The 24,719-nt window shown below is 41.4% G+C and overlaps 2 protein-coding genes across 2 annotated transcripts; one reads left to right on the forward strand and one right to left on the reverse strand.

Moving 5' to 3' along the window:
• Window positions 1–1,758: 1,758 nt before the first annotated feature.
• Window positions 1,759–17,577, reverse strand: LOC146562055 (uncharacterized). The gene is made up of 4 exons (XM_085294922.1): window positions 15,211–17,577; window positions 14,126–14,183; window positions 13,179–13,404; window positions 1,759–4,718 (listed from the first exon to the last, which is right to left on the reverse strand). The coding sequence occupies exons 1-4, from the start codon at window positions 17,465–17,467 to the stop codon at window positions 2,337–2,339; spliced, it is 4,923 nt and encodes a 1,640-aa protein (XP_085151048.1). The 5' UTR covers window positions 17,468–17,577; the 3' UTR covers window positions 1,759–2,336.
• A 2,084-nt stretch (window positions 17,578–19,661) lies between these two features.
• On the forward strand, window positions 19,662–24,295 carry LOC146562056 (dynein axonemal heavy chain 5-like). The gene is made up of 6 exons (XM_085293544.1): window positions 19,662–19,868; window positions 22,715–22,805; window positions 23,117–23,262; window positions 23,479–23,656; window positions 23,881–24,004; window positions 24,232–24,295. The coding sequence occupies exons 1-6, from the start codon at window positions 19,662–19,664 to the stop codon at window positions 24,293–24,295; spliced, it is 810 nt and encodes a 269-aa protein (XP_085149670.1).
• Window positions 24,296–24,719: the final 424 nt, after the last annotated feature.

The raw sequence follows: 24,719 nt of genomic DNA on the forward strand, positions 1-24,719 counted from the left end.
CACAGTTTCTACTCCCATTCATTCAGGTTTATATTTACAACTTTTACAGGACGAATGGACAGCCATCACTTTAAGGAAAAACAAAGAGAGAGAGAGAGAGAGAGATTATAAGTTCAGGGCAGGTCAGTTTTTATAGAAATGCATAGATGTGTGTTGTACTTCCATCTGGCTTATTACTTTCTAATGCAGGGGAAAGACATTGGCAAAGAAACACCTACTACATAAATAGTTTGATTTGAAGTTGCTCTTTTGAGTCCTCTCTATTGACTCTGACATCCTGCTGTTAACAGTTTCATGGTATTGCTTTGTTTGCTTTAAACAAACCTCACAGGGTGGTAGAATATGTCTGCGGTGCAGAGGTCCTTGGATCGCCTCTCTGTTGTCTTTGTTGACAGCAATGAAGGTGGTGAAAGAACTGCTCACTCCTGATTGGACACTGAGCTGCATCACCTTCTCCTTCACTCCTCCATCTTGCTGTCCTCTGAGCTCTCTCTCCTTCATCTCCAGGGAATGAATCAGAGTGCGAGCACCCAACCTGTGGACTGTTAATCTGCAGACAAGGAAGAAAACATTTACAGTTCTAATGTTTCCTATTTTTGCTACATTTGTACATCACTGACTTTTCTGTTTTTCTGTACTGAGGGTGCATTCTTTTTATATTAGAATTAGTAGAGTTACAGAGGGTATATAGAGTGTGAACATAAAATAAGAGCTTGATTAGGCTGTAGAAACGGATGAAAATCCAGTAAAGTGAAGAGTGTGTGTGTGTGTGTGTGTGTGTGTGTGTGTGTGTCTGGCAGGAAGTGAAGCAGGAAGTCTGAATATAGCTTGTGAGCTTGTGAGAGACGTTTCAAAAGGAAAACAGAGGAATTAGAGAGTGAAAGTGCTAAGAAATAGTAATGAAAATGATATTAAATAAATGTCTTAGTGTGTTAATACAGGTGCCCATGGACTTGGCTCAACCTCAGATGAGTACAGCGGCAAAATGATAGATTAACATAATTGGAACGACAAACAGGCCAGGCTTTGGCTGAAATTTTACAGCTTCACCTCTCATCCTGCCCTTATCCTGAGAAGAAGCTTAAAGGACAGTCAATCTCCTGATGAAGACAGAAAACAGACAGAACAACACCGTAGATTTGAAGAATTAACAGCAGGCAGAAGACAGTACAACTGACCTAAAACACTGAAGGGTCCAGCAGCATGTATGTTAATGGAACATGTGCTCTGAATTACAAGCTGGAAAGTGTACCAGTGACATGACTGTGTGAAAGCACTGCATTGGACTGTCTGAGTTCATATTTGCCATGCGGGGAGTTAACCGCCAAGAAAAGACTGAAAAGATGAAGAGAGAATGAACAGAGAAGAAGAAACGGCTGATTTGGGCCTGTGTTTGATTTGGGAGGCCACACAGGAAGCTGTGAGAAGAGGGGACGAGGACCGGTGAGAGGTGAAGGCTGGACGTGTTCAAGTGAAAGTATAGGAAAATTGGGTTGAAAATTGAGGCTGAACTTGTGGGGTTTAGAAATGTCCAGAGCATCGCAACAGAAAGGTGAATTAAAAAAAAGAGAGAGAGCGGGATGAAGAAATAAATAAACTAATAATACATAAATGAATAGAAAAATCTTTTGTATATGGCGCGGTGCTGTGGGCACCTAAGTCTTTGATAGTGTAGAATTTTCAAGTCAATACCATGGTTGCATCTACTGAAAATCTCTGTGAAGCTTAAATCTCAATGACCTTGACTTCAAGGTCAGAGGTCAACTTTTCTGAAAATCAGAGGAGTTTCACATTCATAACACAGGTATGTCTACTAGGAGGCTGAAGGGTAGCTCTATATATTTATAAACAATCAAAAACAACAATTATTACGCAATTTATTTCCAATTTGTATGGAATTTATTTCTGTAAAGGTGGTGTTTTAGGTCTGATTGAAGGACTGATGTGATGGTAAGGTGTCCACTGCTGCGCTTTGAAGATTGGTAGGCTTTTCTTTTTAAATTTTCACAAGAATTGCTACTTCCCCTAGAGTTTTGGCCACTCCAACAATCAGAAGATTTCCCTATGAGCAAGCATTTAGCGACAGTGGGAAGGAAAAACTCCCTTTAAAAAGGAAGAAACCTTCAACAGAGCCAGGCTCAGGAAGGGACAGCCCTCTGCCACGACTGGTTGGGGTGGGGGGAGTGAAAATTTAAAAAAAAGAAGCCAAAGTGATCATTTTTGGAGCAGCTTAATTAATTTTTGCATTGTAATTTGCTGTTAATGTCATTTTCCAACCCCAGTTTGTATTTTTATCACTTTTGTCCAGGGTGGAAGATGCCATGCTGGAGACTGATTCAGTATGGTCTTTCAATGTTGATACATGGGAACCTTTTAGAGAGGCCAGGGCTGAAAAAGGGATGCCGGAGAACCTGAGAGGGTGTTATCCGCTGGTGTGCATCCAAGGCCAACATCTGTTTAATTAGGCTGACAAATAAGCGTTGGCCAGCTTCTGGTCCTCGTCTAAACATCATTAGCTGTTCAAGGTCATCCAGACGTGTAAGTATTATGTATCTTGTCTCCAGGGATTCATGTCCTGTCCCTGGAACAGAGTCTTTATATTGTTCTTCCGTCTTAAATGTCCAGCGCTGTTGCTTGTATTTGTCTCCAATGAAATAGTTTTCAGTGTACACGCCAGAGTCTAGCACATGATCTGGTGGCTGACCCTGAGTCTCTATGATGAATTTCAGATAATCATAGTCATTCTCCGAAGGGTAGAGTGGCACCCCTGTAGCAAGCTCCACAGCCACCAGCCCCAGAGACCACATGTCACTTGCTTCATTGTAAGGAAGGCCAAGCATAACCTCAGGTGCACAGTAACCAACCGTCCCCACAAAGTCACCAGGTATCACTGCAGACGCAGGACATGCGAGGCCAAAGTCTATAAGTTTGACTTTGATGGGAGACTCATGGCGGTTTACAACCATGATGTTTCCAGGTTTGAGGTCAGCGTGCACTATTCCCACAGAACTCAGGTGGGACAGAGCATTTGTGATTTGACCTAAAATTGGCCTGACTTCGCTTATGGGGAGACCCTGTTTATTCCGGTCCCCTATGTAGTCCCACAGGCATTGATCAAGGAGTTCAAATTTCAGGCAAACCCGCTGTCCGTCGTGGAAAAAGCCGTTCCATTGAACAATGTTGGCGGCATCTGGATCCAACCTTCGCAGCTGCTCCAAGATGAAAATTTCCACATGTGCCTGTTGCAGAATATCAGGGTCGCTCTTGTTGACTTTAATGGCAACAGCTTGGTTGGTTGTTGTGTCGCGACATTTGGCTACAATACCAAAGCCCCCTTCTCCGAGGAAAGCCTCTACCTTGTAGTGCTTTCCCAAAATGCTCCCTTTAACTAATTCAAGCTCATCTGAGCTGAATGATGGACTGGCTGATGTGTGGACGAATACTTGCTGAGAAAATTCAACCGAGTTTTGAAAACTGCAGTTGATTTTCTGTGATCTCTTGCTTTCCAAGTTTGAAGGGTGCTGAAAGACCACAGGGTTTTGTGATATTTCAGCACTCATGTCAATGCACAGGGAACTCTTAGGGCTGAAAAAGGGATGCCGGAGAACCTGAGAGGGTGTTATCCGCTGGTGTGCATCCAAGGCCAACATCTGTTTAATTAAGCTGACAAATAAGCGTTGGCCAGCTTCTGGTCCTCGTCTAAACATTATTATTTGTTCAAGGTCATCCAGACGCGTCAGTTTTATGCATCTTGTCTCCAGGGACTCATATCCTGTCTCATACTGAAATTGTTGGTCAGTCTTAAATGTCCAGCGCTGTTGCTTGTCTTTGTCTTCAATGAAATAGTCTTCAGTGTAGACGCCAGAGTCTAGAACATGATCTGGTGGCTGACCCTGAGTCTCTATGATGAATTTCAAAACATCATAGTCTTCATTTCCAGGGTAGAGTGGCAGCCCTGTAGCAAGCTCCACAGCTACCAGCCCCAGAGACCACATGTCAATTGCTTCATTGTAAGGAAGGCCAAGCATAACCTCAGGTGCACAATAACCAACCGTCCCCACACGGTCACCAGGCATCACTGCAGACGCAGGACATGCGAGGCCAAAGTCTATAAGTTTGACTTTGATGGGAGACTCATGGCGGTTTACAACCATGATGTTTCCAGGTTTGAGGTCAGCGTGCACCATTCCCACAGAAACCAGGTGGGACAGAGCATTTGTCAGTTGACCTAAAATTGGCCTGACTTCGCTTATGGGGAGACAGTGGTTTTTCCGGTCCCATATGTAGTCCCTCAGGCATTGATCAAGGAGTTCAAATTTCAGGCAAACCCGCTCTCCGTCGTGAAAAAAGCCGTTCCATTGAACAATGTTGGCGGCATCTGAATCCAACCTTCGCAGCTGCTCCAGGATGAAAATTTCCAATTTCGCCTGTTGCAGAATATCAGGGCGGCTCTTGTTCACTTTAATAGCCACAGCTCGGTTAGTCATGGTATCACGACATTTGGCTACAATACCAAAGCCCCCTTCTCCAAGGAAAGCCTCTACCTTGTAGTGCTTTCCCAAAATGCTCCCTTTAACTAATCCAAGCTCATTTGAGCTGAAGGATGGGTGAGCTGACATGGTGAAATGTGTCGGCTTGGTCGGTGAATTGCTAAGTAAAATTCTCTCAAAACTCTCCAAAAAGGGTTTGCTTGCTGTCAGGTCAAGGTCCGTTGAGCATTAAAGTTTAACAGAGCAAAGCTCCTACTTAAGGGTTTTTTCTCTCAGCAAGATGATGACATAACAAAGGATCTATGTCATCATCTTGTGATGTCACAAGATGTCACCTTTTTTCACAAGATGCATTCCATTTGGATCAAAGGCATTCTATTTTTTCAGTTGAAACACTAAAAAAAAACAATGTTTCAACAGGCCAGGCTGCATTTTCTGCTGCAACATCTCAACAGGAGATAATAAGATAAAGACAAGGAAGACTGGTGATCTATCCATATCAGCAACATCGGCAGGTTTCTAGTGCAGGAAGTAATAAATTCAGCCCTCGTGTTTGCACTACAGGTTGCTTTCATGAGTATTTCTGTTTTTGTGGTGGGGGAATTTTTCCTCGTTCCAACGATGTAAACAAAAACATTAATTGTGCTTTCCGCAATGACTAGTAATCATTTTGTCCTACTGTTCATTTACAGAACAGGAAAGGTTTTGTTTGGTTATGATTGTTTTGCAAGAAATGCTTCAATCACAGTGGGGTAGTCTTGATTAAAATGTTATATGAGAACTGTGGCACCATGTGTGACCAGATATTGGCATGTAGTCGTCGCCAGACTGTCATCAAAAGTGTGAAGTTTGGGACAGACTGGACAAAATACATTTTTAGAGATGAAAATCTTATGTCCAGTGATAAATGATCAAAATTCCACCACAAACATGGCTTTGACGAAGATGTCCCTTTCTGAAGTAACCCCAAAAAGTTCCTGAAGTAACCAAATGGAATTTAACCAGTGACCTCTCACTTTGCAGGCGAATGTGTAAACCAGCGATGCCTGGAAAACACTAAAACTGTGCCAAAATGTCATTTTACATTCAAAATGGCGGACTTCCAGACTTCCTCTTTGGATTGGGTTCACTGAATCTGTGTGTAATAAATGTCATACACGTATTTCAAGCTGTAAATAAGTTGTTAGAAGTTCTTTAAAATTTCTTAAGTGGTGCTGTAGATCCATTTCCGCAGTGCCAGTCACTTTTTAAAAAAAGTACATTTTGACCTGATGTGAAGAATGCAAAAAAATGTCATTAGTTTGGAAGCATGTTTGGTATATGATATACTTGCCTGACTAATAATAATTTATTATTACTATTACTACTGTTGTTGTTGTTGTACAATGGAGCCTTTCCCCTGTGAATGACCAGCTCCCAGCTAAAATGTGTATTTTGTGCCATTTATAAGGTCAGTGCTTTATCATACCTTAAACTGTGCAGGGTAAAAGCCTCAGTTGCTGGGAAAAGCACAGGTGTATTAGAGTTTTTCTGAATTGCTAAAACACTAAACCCCATTGTAAAAACTAAACTGTCAACTATGAAAACTCTTTCATCAAATCAGTCCCACTGTTGCCAAAATCTTAAACACTATTCAAAGCTCAGTCTCCCATTTAGCAAAACTCTAAACACAAAACACACTTAGCAGTGTGGTGCACCTGTTGTCGTGTGAAGGCTGTGTGCAGTAGTGATGTCTCCTGTGTGTCGAAGCTTTGAAGCGTGTGTCGGGTAATCTCGTGGTAGTTTTGTAAAGCGCGTATCGAGGCTTGCTTTGATTACGTATGCAGTGATGTTCGAGGCCTCGCGGGCAGTCCGTACCACGTGACTGATTCAGGAACTGGCTCGCCGGTTTGCACCAGATTCTAAATAAATTGGGCAGCAAAACACAGCTGATTCCCCGTCACATTGTGTTGTGGAATTGGATTACGTCCCAGTTACATACTTACTTGAACATTTCTCCTTCGATGGAACCAGCAAGGAAGAGAATATTTGTCTGACAACATTTAATCTCATCTCTCCTAATAAAGTATGCACACAGTAATAAATATCACAAATGATAAGTACCATAATATAAATCAACAACACCACAGATCTTATAATCTGATTTCTGTCTTTTAGTTTATTACAGTTTTTTCTGAATGCCTAAGCACATTTTTTGTAACTATTGGCTAATTTTGCAAAACTCTTCACACAAATAAGAAAACCTGTCACCCAATAATCAAAACATTGTAGTTCTCTTGCAAAAGCAAACACAGCTAGATTAACTCTTCACACCTTCGTAAAAATGGTGTTTCCGTATCAAACAGTATTCAATTCAATTCAATTCAATTTTATTTATATAGCGCCAAATCACAACAAAAGTCGCCTCAAGGCGCTTCATAGATACAGAGAAAAACCCAACAATCATATGACCCCCTATGAGCAAGCACTTTGGCGACAGTGGGAAGGAAAAACTCCCTTTTAACAGGAAGAAACCTCCGGCAGAACCAGGCTCAGGGAGGGGCGGCCATCTGCTGCGACCGGTTGGGGTGAGAGAAGGAAGACAGGATAAAGACATGCTGTGGAAGAGAGACAGAGGTTAATAACAGATATGATTCAATGCAGAGAGGTCTATTAATACATAGTGAGTGAGAAAGGTGACTGGAAAGGAAAAACTCAATGCATCATGGGAATCCCCCGGCAGCCTACATCTATTGCAGCATAACAAAGGGAGGATTCAGGGTCACCTGGTCCAGCCCTAACTATATGCTTTAGAAAAAAGGAAAGTTTTAAGCCTAATCTTAAAAGTAGAGATAGTGTCTGTCTCCCGAATCCAAACTGGAAGCTGGTTCCACAGAAGAGGGGCCTGAAAACTGAAGGCTCTCCCTCCCATTCTACTTTTAAATACTCTAGGAACAACAAGTAGGCCTGCAGAGCGAGAGCGGAGCGCTCTAATAGGGTGATATGGTACTACAAGGTCATTAAGATAAGATGGGGCCTGATTATTTAAGACCTTGTATGTGAGGAGCAGGATTTTGAATTCAATTCTGGATTTAACAGGAAGCCAATGAAGGGAAGCCAAAACAGGAGAAATATGCTCTCTCTTTCTAGTCCCTGTCAGGACTCTTGCTGCAGCATTTTGGATTAGCTGAAGGCTTTTCAGTGAGTTTTTTGGACATCCTGATAATAATGAATTACAGTAGTCCAGCCTGGAAGTAATAAATGCATGAACTAGTTTTTCAGCGTCACTCTGAGACAGGATATTTCTAATTTTAGAGATGTTGCGCAAATGGAAGAAAGCAGTCTTACATATTTGTTTAATATGTGCGTTGAAGGACATGTCCTGGTCAAAAATGACTCCAAGGTTCCTCACCGCGTTACTGGAGGCCAAGGTAATGCCATCCAGAGTAAGAATCTGATTAGATACCATATTTCTAAGATTTTCAGGGCCGAGTACAATAACCTCAGTTTTATCTGAATTAAGAAGCAGAAAGTTAGCGGCCATCCAGGTCTTTATGTCTTTAAGACATTCCTGCAGTTTAACTAATTGGTGTGTGTTATCTGGCTTCATGGACAGATAGAGCTGGGTGTCATCTGCATAGCAGTGAAAATGTATGCTATGTCTTCTAATGATACTGCCTAAGGGAAGCATGTATAATGTAAACAGAATTGGTCCTAGCACTGAACCCTGTGGAACTCCATAATTAACCTCAGTGTGTGAAGAGGACTCTCCATTTACATGCACGAATTGGAGTCTATTAGATAGATATGATACAAACCACTGCAGCGCAGTACTTGTAATACCTACAGCATGTTCTAATCGCTCTAATAGGATATTATGGTCAACAGTATCGAACGCTGCACTGAGGTCTAGCAGGACAAGCACAGAGATGAGTCCACTGTCAGAGGCCATAAGAAGATCATTTGTAACCTTCACTAAAGCTGTTTCTGTGCTGTGCTGAGCTCTGAAACCTGACTGAAACTCTTCAAATAAACCATTCCTCTGCAGATGATCTGTTAGCTGTTTGACAACTACTCTTTCAAGGATTTTTGATATGAAAGGAAGGTTGGAGATTGGCCTATAATTAGCTAAGACTGCTGGGTCTAGAGATGGCTTTTTGAGTAAAGGTTTAACTACAGCCAGCTTGAAGGCCTGTGGTACATAGCCGATTATTAGAGATAGGTTGATCATATTTAAGATCGAAGAATTAATTAATGGCAGGACTTCTTTGAGCAGTTTTGTAGGAATGGGGTCTAAAAGACACGTTGATGGTTTGGAGGAAGTAATTATTGAAGTTAACTCAGAAAGATCAATTGGAGAAAAAGAGTCTAACTTAATATCAATGGTACTAAGAGTAGCTGTAGATAATATTACATCTGTGGGATGATTATTGGTAATTTTTTCTCTAATGATAAAAATTTTATTTGTGAAGAAGTTCATGAAGTCATTACTAGTTAACGTTAAAGGGATGGTTGGCTCAAAAGAGCTCTGACTTTTTGTCAGCCTGGCTACAGTGCTGAAGAGAAACCTGGGGTTGTTCTTATTTTCTTCAATCAGTGATGAATAGTAAGATGTTCTGGCTTTGCGGAGGGCTTTCTTATAAAGCAGCAAACTATTTCTCCAGGCTGAATGATGATCCTCTAGATTTGTGACACGCCATTTCCTCTCCAGATTACGAGTCATCTGCTTTAGGGTACGTGTTTCAGAATTATACCACGGAGTCAGGTACTTCTGATTTGAGGCCTTAGTTTTCACAGGAGCTACAGTATCCAGAGTCGTACGTAGTGAGGAGGTGAAATTATTAACAAGATAATCGACCTCTGTTGGGGTAGCGTTCAGATAGCTGCTTTGCTCTGTGTTGGTACAGGGCATTGGAGATGATAACAGTGGGTGGATTATATTCTTAAACTTAGTTACAGTGCTTTCAGAAAGACATCTACTTTGATAAAGTCTACTCTTCACCGCTGTGTAATCAATTATTGTAAAAGTAAATGTTATCAGGAAATGATCAGACAGGAGAGGGTTTTCAGGAAACACTGTTAAATGTTCAGGTTCGATGCCATATGTTAAAACAAGATCTAGAGTGTGATTAAAGTGGTGGGTGGGTTCTTTTACATTTTGAGAGAAACCAATTGAGTCTAATAACAGATTAAATGCCATGTTGAGGCTGTCATTTTTAGCATCTACATGGATGTTAAAATCACCCACAATAATTATTTTATCTGAGCTCAGAACTAAATTAGATATAAAGTCTGAGAAATCAGACAGAAACTCTGTGTAAGGCCCAGGTGGACGATAGATGATAACAAGTAAGACTGGTTTCTGAGTTTCACAGCTGGGGTGGACAATGTTAAGCATCAGGCTTTCAAATGAATTAAAAGTACAGTACACACAAGCCATCATCTACTAAGCACACAATGCGCCAACTGCACACTGATGGTATGAATACAAAACACATCTGGCTTTTGCTTTCTCTGTGCACAAGGTAGGCTATGTCAGTTTGAGCTCATACTTCTGTCATAGATCCATAAGCATAGAGGGATCCAAACTTCAAGTACTGGTGTACTTGAAACACATCAAAACAAACACAAGTGTTCATTTCCAAGTATAGGATTATTTGCAATGGCCATAATGACTATATGGGTTACTTGGTCTGCAGTGAACATGCTTCCTCTGCCCCCAGCATCTGGTCATCTAGCAATTCTGTAAAGTAACAATTTCAGTATTTTTACATCAATGGTATTGGTGTGTTTCTCATTGGCATATGGCAGTGCTACAAATCTTTGTGCGAAGTGACTGTACTAACCGATTCTCATTTCAAGATGTCCTTATGGTACTTGCTACAGTGTAGCGGCTCGAGTTAGGCTGGACCCGTTGGCCAGCTACCCTCAGGGTCATTCCACGGTTGATTACATGGTTGATTACATGGTCCACTATTGTCATCAGCAATTCTATTTCTTACTCTTCCTACCCTTCCTCTCCCCCCTCCTCATCTTCCTCTCCCCCCTCCTCGTCTTCCTCTTGCTCCTCCTTGTCCTTGTCATCCTCTTCATCCTACTTCTTCACCTCCACGTCCTCTTCCTCGGCCTCCTCTACTTCTCACTCTTTCTGCTCCCTCCATTGTACTCCGCACACACAGCTTACCTGTATTATAGTGCTTAGGCTGATTGCAAAGTGAACTAATTATCTAAAAAAGTTTTCACATGTGAAAGTGTGCCAGACAGTTGGCAAATTAGTGTTAATGATAGCCATACATGTGTATACTTTTGCTAGGAGTGTGTTGGAAATTTGGTAATTGAGTGTTGTGCAGTGAATTGTGCCTACCGTTTTGCAAAGTGTGTGTTACAAAATTGCAAACTGAGTGCAAAGCAGTTTATGTGCTTTTAGTTTTGCAAACTCAGTGAGTGGTTTTGCTATAAGTCTGAATAGTTTTAGAGATTGTGCTACAGGAATCACAGTTAGGGTTTAAGCATTCAGAAAAAACTGTAAGTTTAGAGGTTTACACATCACATCATTATAATCATTGAGCCTGTCTGACTTTAATCGTCCACTTGATGGCGCAGTAGAGCCAATGAATCGTCACAATGCTTCGAACCATGAGTCGACCAGTTGGATGGAAAGCTTCAGTTCATCACAAGGCTTCATCTCACCATCACTAATGAAAGCTCTTATAATTTGGCTGCTATTAGAGACCATTGATTTAGTCTCTCTTTGGTTACTACGTGGATCTTTTTTCAGACAAATTAATGAAAAAAAATATAATAAATGGAAAAACAGAGTACAAATGTGGACAGTTAACTGGATATTACAGCGCGATTTCAGTGCATAAATACATAAATACAGGTCTGAGACGTAAGTGGTGCAATATTGATAGAGCTCACATGACTCCGTCCTGTTCGTATCCCAGAAATCCACCAGGATTTTAGTGCCTCATATACTGCACAGGTCATTGGCACACCTGAGATTCAGGACGACATGCTAAGCAGTGCTGTGTCACCATCAATAATACACCATATTAATGCAAGGTACAATTACAGCTGGGCTCCGCCACATTTTATTTTAACAGAGGAAATAAAATATGCAGAGCTAGCTGAGTTGGTTGAAATTCAGTTGCTACTTTAAGAGAATTTCATACAAGAATAATTGAAGATAAAATAGGTTATTAAAGCTGTCATCATTGCTTCAGTGCCATATTCTCTCTGCTGTAACTCCGATTTGAAGAGGGCTTGTTTAGGCAACAACTCAGAGCACTATACGATCACTGCCGGTCACTTAGGTGATTTGTTATAAATGTGAAAACAGCTATGCAGGTTTAATGCAAGGAAGTCTTTACTCAGTGTTTGGCATGGGTCCTAAATGAAGGAGGGGTAGTCTGTCAGTCACAGCATTCCTCACCTGCATGGGAAACTTCCCAAACTGGAAGTTATCAGAAACATTGGAGACAATACTGAATCCACCAGAGACAGCTGGGACAGGTCCTAGTCATTACCATACAGAAAAGAACGGATTTATTTCAGTTCAGTTCAAATTAATAAGGTGAAGAAAAAACAGAGACTGCATCTTATGTGTTTTCTATTCTATTCTAGTAGTTTTAGAATCCAATAACTACACAAACAATCATGGCAGTGAGGTGTGGAGGGCCAGGAGTGACAAAATGAATGAATTAAATATGCCATTAATTATTGAATTAAATGTTTCATTATTTAATTAAATGCCCATTCACTTCACTAGTGTTTGTAGTTGTTGTTGAGAAATGCCCACTGAAAGAATGGCCACCAGGGCAAGTGCCTGTAATCGGATTACAGTAACTCGTTACTTGTAACGCATTACTGCCCATCTCTGTTGAGAACAAATAATGTAAATGAATAATAGTGTTCAAATTGTTCGTTAAAACTCTGCATATCTCAGAAAAACTAAAAAAAAATCAGCTTTCTTCACTCACTTCTTTACAATGCAGCCATTACAGTCTTCTTTGATTGGTCGCTGCAGGATTGCCATTCTTCTCATGTTTAGTTTTTTTTCCTATCAGTGCTTTAATTCTATGAAATAAATTTTTCAAAGTCACTTTTTGCTTTCACTAGCTTGTTTTTAGTGTCCCACTTTTGGATCTTCTGAACTCACTCTGATTAAAGTTGTCATTGTACTAATGTTATTCATGTGCAGCTGACTTCACAGCTGTGTGTGGGTTTTTTTTTTGCTTTTTTGCAACTTTTTGTGATATCTAAATGTTTAACCTGTTCAATAACATTATTACTATTCAGTGATTATTATATATGATTATCACTTGGCTACGTGAACATACATAAATCTGTTCAATCTCAGCGACACAAGCATGTCTTCATGCGCACACACAGTTTCTACTCCCATTCATTCAGGTTTATATTTACAACTTTTACAGGACGAATGGACAGCCATCACTTTAAGGAAAAACAAAGAGAGAGAGAGAGAGATTATAAGTTCAGGGCAGGTCAGTTTTTATAGAAATGCATAGATGTGTGTTGTACTTCCATCTGGCTTATTACTTTCTAATGCAGGGGAAAGACATTGGCAAAGAAACACCTACTACATAAATAGTTTGATTTGAAGTTGCTCTTTTGAGTCCTCTCTATTGACTCTGACATCCTGCTGTTAACAGTTTCATGGTATTGCTTTGTTTGCTTTAAACAAACCTCACAGGGTGGTAGAATATGTCTGCGGTGCAGAGGTCCTTGGATCGCCTCTCTGTTGTCTTTGTTGACAGCAATGAAGGTGGTGAAAGAACTGCTCACTCCTGATTGGACACTGAGCTGCACCACCTTCTCCTTCACTCCTCCATCTTGCTGTCCTCTGAGCTCTCTCTCCTTCATCTCCAGGGAACGAATCAGAGTGCAAGCACCCAACCTGTGGACTGTTAATCTGCAGACAAGGAAGAAAACATTTACAGTTCTAATGTTTCCTATTTTTGCTACATTTGTGCATCACTGACTTTTCTGTTTTTCTGTACTGAGGGTGCATTCTTTTTATATTAGAATTAGTAGAGTTACAGAGGGTATATAGAGTGTGAACATAAAATAAGAGCTTGATTAGGCTGTAGAAACGGATGAAAATCCAGTAAAGTGAAGAGTGTGTGTGTGTGTGTGTGTGTGTGTGTGTCTGGCAGGAAGTGAAGCAGGAAGTCTGAATATAGCTTGTGAGCTTGTGAGAGACGTTTCAAAAGGAAAACAGAGGAATTAGAGAGTGAAAGTGCTAAGAAATAGTAATGAAAATGATATTAAATAAATGTCTTAGTGTGTTAATACAGGTGCCCATGGACTTGGCTCAACCTCAGATGAGTACAGCGGCAAAATGATAGATTAACATAATTGGAACGACAAACAGGCCAGGCTTTGGCTGAAATTTTACAGCTTCACCTCTCATCCTGCCCTTATCCTGAGAAGAAGCTTAAAGGACAGTCAATCTCCTGATGAAGACAGAAAACAGACAGAACAACACCGTAGATTTGAAGAATTAACAGCAGGCAGAAGACAGTACAACTGACCTAAAACACTGAAGGGTCCAGCAGCATGTATGTTAATGGAACATGTGCTCTGAATTACAAGCTGGAAAGAGTACCAGTGACATGACTGTGTGAAAGCACTGCATTGGACTGTCTGAGTTCATATTTGCCATGCTGGGAGTTAACCGCCAAGAAAAGACTGAAAAGATGAAGAGAGAATGAACAGAGAAGAAGAAACGGCTGATTTGGGCCTGTGTTTGATTTGGGAGGCCACACAGGAAGCTGTGAGAAGAGGGGACGAGGACCGGTGAGAGGTGAAGGCTGGACGTGTTCAAGTGAAAGTATAGGAAAATTGGGTTGAAAATTGAGGCTGAACTTGTGGGGTTTAGAAATGTCCAGAGCATCGCAACAGAAAGGTGAATTAAAAAAAAGAGAGAGAGCGGGATGAAGAAATAAATAAACTAATAATACATAAATGAATAGAAAAATCTTTTGTATATGGCGCGGTGCTGTGGGCACCTAAGTCTTTGATAGTGTAGAATTTTCAAGTCAATACCATGGTTGCATCTACTGAAAATCTCTGTGAAGCTTAAATCTCAATGACCTTGACTTCAAGGTCAGAGGTCAACTTTTCTGAAAATCAGAGGAGTTTCACATTCATAACACAGGTATGTCTACTAGGAGGCTGAAGGGTAGCTCTATATATTTATAAACAATCAAAAACAACAATTATTACACAATTTATTTCCAATTTGTATGGAATTTATTTCTGTAAAGGTGGTGTTTTAGGTCTGATTGAAGGACTGATGTGATGGTAAGGTGTCCACTGCTGCGCTTTGAAGATTGGTAGGCTTTTTTTTTTAAATTTTCACAAGAATTGCTACTTCCCCTAGAGTTTTGGCCACTCCAACAATCAGAAGATTTCCCTATGAGCAAGCATTTAGCGACAGTGGGAAGGAAAAACTCCCTTTAAAAAGGAAGAAACCTTCAACAGAGCCAGGCTCAGGAAGGGACAGCCCTCTGCCACGACTGGTTGGGGTGGGGGGAGTGAAAATTTAAAAAAAAGAAGCCAAAGTGATCATTTTTGGAGCAGCTTAATTAATTTTTGCATTGTAATTTGCTGTTAATGTCATTTTCCAACCCCAGTTTGTATTTTTATCACTTTTGTCCAGGGTGGAAGATGCCATGCTGGAGACTGATTCAGTATGGTCTTTCAATGTTGATACATGGGAACCTTTTAGAGAGGCCAGGGCTGAAAAAGGGATGCCGGAGAACCTGAGAGGGTGTTATCCGCTGGTGTGCATCCAAGGCCAACATCTGTTTAATTAGGCTGACAAATAAGCGTTGGCCAGCTTCTGGTCCTTGTCTAAACATCATTAGCTGTTCAAGGTCATCCAGACGTGTAAGTATTATGTATCTTGTCTCCAGGGATTCATGTCCTGTCCCTGGAACAGAGCCTTTATATTGTTCTTCCGTCTTAAATGTCCAGCGCTGTTGCTTGTATTTGTCTCCAATGAAATAGTTTTCAGTGTACACGCCAGAGTCTAGCACATGATCTGGTGGCTGACCCTGAGTCTCTATGATGAATTTCAGATAATCATAGTCATTCTCCGAAGGGTAGAGTGGCACCCCTGTAGCAAGCTCCACAGCCACCAGCCCCAGAGACCACATGTCACTTGCTTCATTGTAAGGAAGGCCAAGCATAACCTCAGGTGCACAGTAACCAACCGTCCCCACAAAGTCACCAGGTATCACTGCAGACGCAGGACATGCGAGGCCAAAGTCTATAAGTTTGACTTTGATGGGAGACTCATGGCGGTTTACAACCATGATGTTTCCAGGTTTGAGGTCAGCGTGCACTATTCCCACAGAACTCAGGTGGGACAGAGCATTTGTGATTTGACCTAAAATTGGCCTGACTTCGCTTATGGGGAGACCCTGTTTATTCCGGTCCCCTATGTAGTCCCACAGGCATTGATCAAGGAGTTCAAATTTCAGGCAAACCCGCTGTCCGTCGTGGAAAAAGCCGTTCCATTGAACAATGTTGGCGGCATCTGGATCCAACCTTCGCAGCTGCTCCAAGATGAAAATTTCCACATGTGCCTGTTGCAGAATATCAGGGTCGCTCTTGTTGACTTTAATGGCAACAGCTTGGTTGGTTGTTGTGTCGCGACATTTGGCTACAATACCAAAGCCCCCTTCTCCGAGGAAAGCCTCTACCTTGTAGTGCTTTCCCAAAATGCTCCCTTTAACTAATTCAAGCTCATCTGAGCTGAATGATGGACTGGCTGATGTGTGGACGAATACTTGCTGAGAAAATTCAACCGAGTTTTGAAAACTGCAGTTGATTTTCTGTGATCTCTTGCTTTCCAAGTTTGAAGGGTGCTGAAAGACCACAGGGTTTTGTGATATTTCAGCACTCATGTCAATGCACAGGGAACTCTTAGGGCTGAAAAAGGGATGCCGGAGAACCTCCGAGGGTGTTATCCGCTGGTGTGCATCCAAGGCCAACATCTGTTTAATTAAGCTGACAAATAAGCGTTGGCCAGCTTCTGGTCCTCGTCTAAACATTATTATTTGTTCAAGGTCATCCAGACGCGTCAGTTTTATGCATCTTGTCTCCAGGGACTCATATCCTGTCTCATACTGAAATTGTTGGTCAGTCTTAAATGTCCAGCGCTGTTGCTTGTCTTTGTCTTCAATGAAATAGTCTTCAGTGTAGACGCCAGAGTCTAGAACATGATCTGGTGGCTGACCCTGAGTCTCTATGATGAATTTCAAAACATCATAGTCTTCATTTCCAGGGTAGAGTGGCAGCCCTGTAGCAAGCTCCACAGCTACCAGCCCCAGAGACCACATGTCAATTGCTTCATTGTAAGGAAGGCCAAGCATAACCTCAGGTGCACAATAACCAACCGTCCCCACACGGTCACCAGGCATCACTGCAGACGCAGGACATGCGAGGCCAAAGTCTATAAGTTTGACTTTGATGGGAGACTCATGGCGGTTTACAACCATGATGTTTCCAGGTTTGAGGTCAGCGTGCACCATTCCCACAGAACCCAGGTGGGACAGAGCATTTGTCAGTTGACCTAAAATTGGCCTGACTTCGCTTATGGGGAGACAGTGGTTTTTCCGGTCCCATATGTAGTCCCTCAGGCATTGATCAAGGAGTTCAAATTTCAGGCAAACCCGCTCTCCGTCGTGAAAAAAGCCGTTCCATTGAACAATGTTGGCGGCATCTGAATCCAACCTTCGCAGCTGCTCCAGGATGAAAATTTCCAATTTCGCCTGTTGCAGAATATCAGGGCGGCTCTTGTTCACTTTAATAGCCACAGCTCGGTTAGTCATGGTATCACGACATTTGGCTACAATACCAAAGCCCCCTTCTCCGAGGAAAGCCTCTACCTTGTAGTGCTTTCCCAAAATGCTCCCTTTAACTAATCCAAGCTCATTTGAGCTGAAGGATGGGTGAGCTGACATGGTGAAATGTGTCGGCTTGGTCGGTGAATTGCTAAGTAAAATTCTCTCAAAACTCTCCAAAAAGGGTTTGCTTGCTGTCAGGTCAAGGTCCGTTGAGCATTAAAGTTTAACAGAGCAAAGCTCCTACTTAAGGGTTTTTTCTCTCAGCAAGATGATGACATAACAAAGGATCAATGTCATCATCTTGTGATGTCACAAGATGTCACCTTTTTTCACAAGATGCATTCCATTTGGATCAAAGGCATTCTATTTTTTCAGTTGAAACACTAAAAAAAAACAATGTTTCAACAGGCCAGGCTGCATTTTCTGCTGCGACATCTCAACAGGAGATAATAAGATAAAGACAAGGAAGACTGGTGATCTATCCATATCAGCAACATCGGCAGGTTTCTAGTGCAGGAAGTAATAAATTCAGCCCTCGTGTTTGCACTACAGGTTGCTTTCATGAGTATTTCTGTTTTTGTGGTGGGGGAATTTTTCCTCGTTCCAACGATGTAAACAAAAACATTAATTGTGCTTTCCGCAATGACTAGTAATCATTTTGTCCTACTGTTCATTTACAGAACAGGAAAGGTTTTGTTTGGTTATGATTGTTTTGCAAGAAATGCTTCAATCACAGTGGGGTAGTCTTGATTAAAATGTTATATGAGAACTGTGGCACCATGTGTGACCAGATATTGGCATGTAGTCGTCGCCAGACTGTCATCAAAAGTGTGAAGTTTGGGACAGACTGGACAAAATACATTTTTAGAGATGAAAATCTTATGTCCAGTGATAAATGATCAAAATTCCACCACAAACATGGCTTTGACGAAGATGTCCCTTTCTGAAGTAACCCCAAAAAGTTCCTGAAGTAACCAAATGGAATTTAACCAGTGACCTCTCACTTTGCAGGCGAATGTGTAAACCAGCGATGCCTGGAAAACACTAAAACTGTGCCAAAATGTCATTTTACATTCAAAATGGCGGACTTCCAGACTTCCTCTTTGGATTAGGTTCACTGAATCTGTGTGTAATAAATGTCATACACGTATTTCAAGCTGTAAATAAGTTGTTAGAAGTTCTTTAAAATTTCTTAAGTGGTGCTGTAGATCCATTTCCGCAGTGCCAGTCACTTTTTAAAAAAAGAGTACATTTTGACCTGATGTGAAGAATGCAAAAAATGTCATTAGTTTGGAAGCATGTTTGGTATATGATATACTTGCCTGACTAATAATAATTTATTATTACTATTACTACTGTTGTTGTTGTTGTACAATGGAGCCTTTCCCCTGTGAATGACCAGCTCCCAGCTAAAATGTGTATTTTGTGCCATTTATAAGGTCAGTGCTTTATCATACCTTAAACTGTGCAGGGTAAAAGCCTCAGTTGCTGGGAAAAGCACAGGTGTATTAGAGTTTTTCTGAATTGCTAAAACACTAAACCCCATTGTAAAAACTAAACTGTCAACTATGAAAACTCTTTCATCAAATCAGTCCCACTGTTGCCAAACTCAGATCTGCCAAAAAACATCTTAATGCTCCCCGATATATTTTGTGGACTGATGAGAGTGACATCCAGCACAAAACTAATGCAGCATTTCATAAAAGCAATATCACACCAGCTCCTGAAGGACAATGTCTGGCCATCAGTTTGTGCCTTGAAGTGGCACAAACTGAAGTGTAATTGGGTTATGTAGCAGGACAACAGATGTGAAAATCACCAGGAAGTCCACCTATGAATGTCTCAACGTCTCAGAAGCTGCAGATGAAAACAAGCTAGCAGCTAAATCTGGTACAATGCATCCTTTCTCTACAGAGGTTCTGTTTTTGCTTGGTCACTGACAAATAAAGTGGAAATGACAAATAAATAAATAAACAAAATGAAGGGTTTGGAGTGGCCCGGTCAAAGTCTGGAGTTAAATCAGATTGAGGTGTTTTGCCATGACTTGTCCTTGAAAACCTTCTAGTGTGGCTGAATTAAAACAATTCTGTAAACAAGAAAGAGGCAAAGTTCTTCTACAGCGAGATAAAAGAATCATTGCAGTTCTTGCTGGAAAAAACTACATTTTGTCCATACTTGGGTTATCTTTGTCTAATATTAAAATTAGTTTGAGGATCTGAAACACAAACTGAATGAACATCTTTTCTCCCCTCTTATTCACACATTTTCCCTGCATCTCTTCACATAAACCTCACTAAACACCTCAACGCAGATGGAGGATGCCAAAGTTGGCCTGCAAGCCTCTCTTCTGGTCAGATCTCCAGAAACTGGCGAGTTATTTGTGAACTTTGACCCAGAGATTCTGACGCAGATCAGAGAGGTGAACTGCATGACAAAGATGAATTTGGCAATCCCTCCCTTTGCTCTTCTACTGCTGCAAAAACAGGACGTCTTTAAGAAACACTACAATAGAATACAGGTGAGCATAGCACACAGTTGTAGCTAAAATTTCAAAAATGCATACAGTGAACAACCAAATGATCAAAGCTGCATGTAACTACAGGGAGTGCAGAATTATTAGGCAAATGAGTATTTTGTCCACATCATCCTCTTCATGCATGTTGTCTTACTCCAAGCTGTATAGGCTCGAAAGCCTACTACCAATTAAGCATATTAGGTGATGTGCATCCCTGTAATGAGAAGGGGTGTGGTCTAATGACATCAACACCCTATATCAGGTGTGCATAGTTATTAGGCAACTTCCTTTCCTTTGGCAAAATGGGTCAAAAGAAGGACTTGACAGGCTCAGAAAAGTCGAAAATAGTGAGATATCTTGCAGAGGGATGCAGCAGTCTCAAAATTGCAAAGCTTCTGAAGCGTGATCATCGAACAATCGAGCGTTTCATTCAAAATAGTCAACAGGGTCGCAAGAAGCGTGTGGAAAAACCAAGGCGCAAAATAACTGCCCATGAACTGAGAAAAGTCAAGCGTGCAGCTGCCAAGATGCCACTTGCCACCAGTTTGGCCATATTTCAGAGCTGCAACATCACTGGAGTGCCCAAAAGCACAAGGTGTGCAATACTCAGAGACATGGCCAAGGTAAGATAGGCTGAAAGAGGACCACCACTGAACAAGACACACAAGCTGAAACATCAAGACTGGGCCAAGAAATATCTCAAGACTGATTTTTCTAAGGTTTTATGGACTGATGAAATGAAAGTGAGTCTTGATGGGCCAGATGGATGGGCCCGTGGCTGGATTGGTAAAGGGCAGAGAGCTCCAGTCCGACTCAGACGCCAGCAAGGTGGAGGTGGAGTACTGGTTTGGGCTGGTATCATCAAAGATGAGCTTGTGGGGCCTTTTCGGGTTGAGGATGGAGTCAAGCTCAACTCCCAGTCCTACTGCCAGTTTCTGGAAGACACCTTCTTCAAGCAGTGGTACAGGAAGAAGTCTGCATCCTTCAAGAAAAACATGATTTTCATGTAGGACAATGCTCCATCACACGTGTCCAAGTACTCCACAGCGTGGCTGGCAAGAAAGGGTATAAAAGAAGAAAAACTAATGACATGGCCTCCTTGTTCACCTGATCTGAACCCCATTGAGAACCTGTGGTCCATCATCAAATGTGAGATTTACAAGGAGGGAAAACAGTACACCTCTCTGAACAGTGTCTGGGAGGCTGTGGTTGCTGCTGCACGCAATGTTGATGGTGAACAGATCAAAACACTGACAGAATCCATGGATGGCAGGCTTTTGAGTGTCCTTGCAAAGAAAGGTGGCTATATTGGTCACTGATTTGTTTTTGTTTTGTTTTTGAATGTCAGAAATGTATATTTGTGAATGTGGAGATGTTATATTGGTTTCACTGGTAAAAATAAATAATTGAAATGGGTATATATTTGTTTTTTGTTAAGTTGCCTAATAATTATGCACAGTAATAGTCACCTGCACACACAGATATCCCCCTAAAATAGCTAAAACTAAAAACAAACTAAAAACTACTTCCAAAAACATTCAGCTTTGATATTAATGAGTTTTTTGGGTTCATTGAGAACATGGTTGTTGTTCAATAATAAAATTATTCCTCAAAAATACAACTTGCCTAATAATTCTGCACTCCCTGTAGGAGTATAAAACATCCTGGAATTGTGTTTAAATTCCACACAGATTTTTAAAAATGACTAAAATCGACAAAAACCCATTTTATTGTCAACTGAAAAATTCAGTTCATCCCTTTTGTGTGATTGCAAAAATGCTCCAACATGCATCTATCTCATTTCAGCTGATGTTGAGCGAGAACACTAGAGTGCGTGCCAAGATTCAGAGTGTCTTTGAACAGCTGGCCATGCCACATGTAGCTAAGGTAAGTGGACCGACCCTCGGCTACCAAAACTAGCAATTGGGACATGGAATGTCACCTCTCTCATGGAGAAGGAGCCTGAGTTAGTGTGTGAGTGTTGAGAGGTAGCGGCTAGATATGGTGGATGTGAATGGCTTGGGCTCTGGAACTAGTCTCCTGGAGACGCGCCCTTGGTGCGAGGTGGCCGGCTGGGATTGGGAATCCTAGAGTGATTGACCGAACAGTAAAGGACAGTCAGGCACAGGTTAAAGTCCAAAAAAGTGTTTTTTATTTAACCCAAAAAATGAACTTTGGTAAAAATAAAAAAAATCAACATCTTGGGCAAGAGATCAAAGCAACTGAGCTTGACTCAAAGTTAGTTTTTGTCCCTACCCTCACCTGTGGTCATGAGCTTTGGGTAGTGGAGGAGGTGACTGGGGAGAGGGAGGTCTCAGCTTCTCTACTTAGGCTGCTGCCCCAAGACCCAGCCCCGGATAAGGGTAAGAAAATGGATGGATGGATGTGTCTGTGAAGGTTCTCAGTCATCGTAGTCTAAGGATGGATGGTTTCCCTCTGTTCTTTATCATGTCGATGTCAAATCCTTCATGTTGTGCGCGCTCCAGTTAGCTAAATTATGTTTGCCAGTGCTAGCTAATAAAGCTTTGTTTTGATTTTATATTTCTCTGCAAAGTCCTGCATTTCAGTCCAACCCAGCATCCCATGATCGAGCGTCATGTGATTACATAAAAGTTCAAAATAGGACTCATTTTATTTGATTTCATTTGATTTTATGTTTTTATTTTCAGTTGTCTCTAGTAAGTCAGAAGAACACACAAAAAAATGTTAGATCCTTTTTTATTGTTGCTTGGTTTCGTCATGAATCTTTTCTAAGCATTAAACTGGTGACAGGTATGAGACTGACTGTCACAGCAGGTTGCTTACAAAGTGCATCACCATCATCATACCATACATGACTTACTTGACAGGTGGATGAGGCTATACAACCGGGTTTGACCTCCCTCAACTGGACATCTCTGAATATTGACAAGTATCTCGACCGCATCGACAAAGTGTTGGGTAAGCAAAAAATGTAACGAGATCGATCCTGTACACGCTGACACGAGACATTCCTGCAACTCAGCACTGGCTGCGTGTGATTAATGGATTTATTGCATAGGTGGCTTTCTCACAAGTAACACTCATATATTCAATAGATTCTTTCTCTCTCTACACATTGTCTTTTTTTATACTGAATTGTCTGTTTATCACTGTTCTCTCCTTTGTTCAAACGCATAACAAGTTCCCCTTGATTTTTCCCTCTTTCCCTTATTTTTGGTGGGTTTGTGTCCCTCCCTTTCTCTTTTGTGTGGTTTTTTTTGTCTGTTTAGCTGATCTTGAGTTGCTGATGGACAGAGTGAATGACCTGGTGGAGTTTAGAATAGAAGCAGTACTGCAGGAGATGAGCATATCCAACCTGTGTGTCCTGCCAGAGGATGAGCCTGTGACCTGTGAGGAGTTTGTTCAAACCACCAGGGTAAACGAAGACAAATAAAATAAAAGTATCCGCTGGGTTATTGTTTCTCTACTAAGTCTGTGTAACTATGCAGACATCTGAAAGATGCTATCAATATTTATTAAGTGGTTTTGGTAATTCTCACACATTTAAAATACTTTTTTCTGTATTTAAACATTATTTCTTATTCTAAAGATTAATTACATTGAACTGAACTGTATATCTGCATGTGTCTAGGACCTTTGCATAAGACAAGCCCAGAAAGTGAACATGAAGAGCTCACTGGTGGAGGAGGCAGCTAATGAACTGATCAACATGCTGCTAGAGTTTGACCACAATCAGAGAGAGGAGGTGGAGAAGTTTGAGGAAGAAAGCTGCACAGAGAGCAAGACCATAGACCACAATGACAGTGAAGGTATGCTGACAGTTTCCTTTCACGATCAAACACAATACAGTGTGATAATTATGATTCAATGCTGTAAGAGACAAGTTAAAAAAGGCAGTTCAAAGGTTTTTAAAGGAAAGGGGATTACCTTTTTTAGGACCTTGTTGTTTTTACTTTTATTATAATGCTGATTTATTCAAGGTGAAGTGTTGCTGAAGGTGTTCGTATTGACTGTAAACGTGTCACCTTCTTAGGTGATGACGAGCGTCTCTTCTCCAGAAACACGCTGCTACGTTCTGCTAGTGTTGGTCCTTCTTCTCCGTTGGTGAGGAGGAAGAAGAAGAGGGACTTGATGGAAGTGATGGAGCAGGAAGCCCAGGAGCTGCTGTCCTACTTCAACCACCGTAATGTGGATGCCTTGCTCAAAGTGACACGCAACACCCTTGAGATGTTGCGCAAGCGCATACATACGTCCTCGCTCATACACTTCTCTGGTGCGTCTTGTTTAATTGTTTGCTATATTTCTGTAAAGGCCTAAAATATTTAAAATAAGCTCATAAAATGTCTATTCCAATACTTTATGTGTGTTACCCTTCTCTCCCTCTGAAGCTGCAAGTGACCCAACCAGCCATGGCAAAAGCAGCGATCACCATGCAATCTTCAGAGTAAACATGACCCTTTCCATCCCTAACATTGTCATGGTTCCAGCTTTGGAGGAGGTTCAACAGGCTCTAAACCGCGCTGTAGAGTGTGTAGTCAGTGTCAGCAAAGGAGTCAGCCAGTGGAGCAAAGAAAGGATATCTAAGGTGAATAAAGGAAAAATCAATTTGTGACATTTAGCTTGATAACTGTAATAAACTGTTAGAACTGCTCTTTTTAAACTAATATTGTCGTGGTCCAGCAGTGTACTAAATAAACCCGGAGGTTTTACATTCCCCTTTCCAGAGACAAATGAATGAAAGGCGAATGGCAGCACTGAAACAAGACAGCTCTGAGAGCGAAACAGAGGACGGAGCAACAACATACAGAAGCTTGGCTGGTAATAGAGAACATTATCACTTTCATAGCTTAACCTCAGACCTTCAACAGCTCC

This window comes from Mchenga conophoros, linkage group LG12 (assembly GCF_057382185.1).
Source record: "Mchenga conophoros isolate Kocher_MC1m ecotype Shallow Benthic linkage group LG12, M_conophoros_male_GT1.1, whole genome shotgun sequence".
NCBI lineage: Eukaryota > Metazoa > Chordata > Actinopteri > Cichliformes > Cichlidae > Mchenga > Mchenga conophoros.

Coding starts and splice junctions, on each gene's coding strand:
- LOC146562055 (XM_085294922.1), bottom strand. CDS start 17,467: ATGTCAGCTCACCCATCCTTCAGCTCAAATGAGCTTGGATTAGTTAAA. Junction 14,184..15,210: donor CCTCTCTAAAAGGTTCCCAT/GTATCAACATTG, acceptor TCATCTTTTCAG/TCTTTTCTTGGCGGTTAACT. Junction 4,719..13,178: donor ATATTCTACCACCCTGTGAG/GTTTGTTTAAAG, acceptor GTTAAACTTTAA/TGCTCAACGGACCTTGACCT.
- LOC146562056 (XM_085293544.1), top strand. CDS start 19,662: ATGGAGGATGCCAAAGTTGGCCTGCAAGCCTCTCTTCTGGTCAGATCT. Junction 19,869..22,714: donor AACACTACAATAGAATACAG/GTGAGCATAGCA, acceptor CTTACTTGACAG/GTGGATGAGGCTATACAACC. Junction 22,806..23,116: donor CCGCATCGACAAAGTGTTGG/GTAAGCAAAAAA, acceptor TTGTCTGTTTAG/CTGATCTTGAGTTGCTGATG.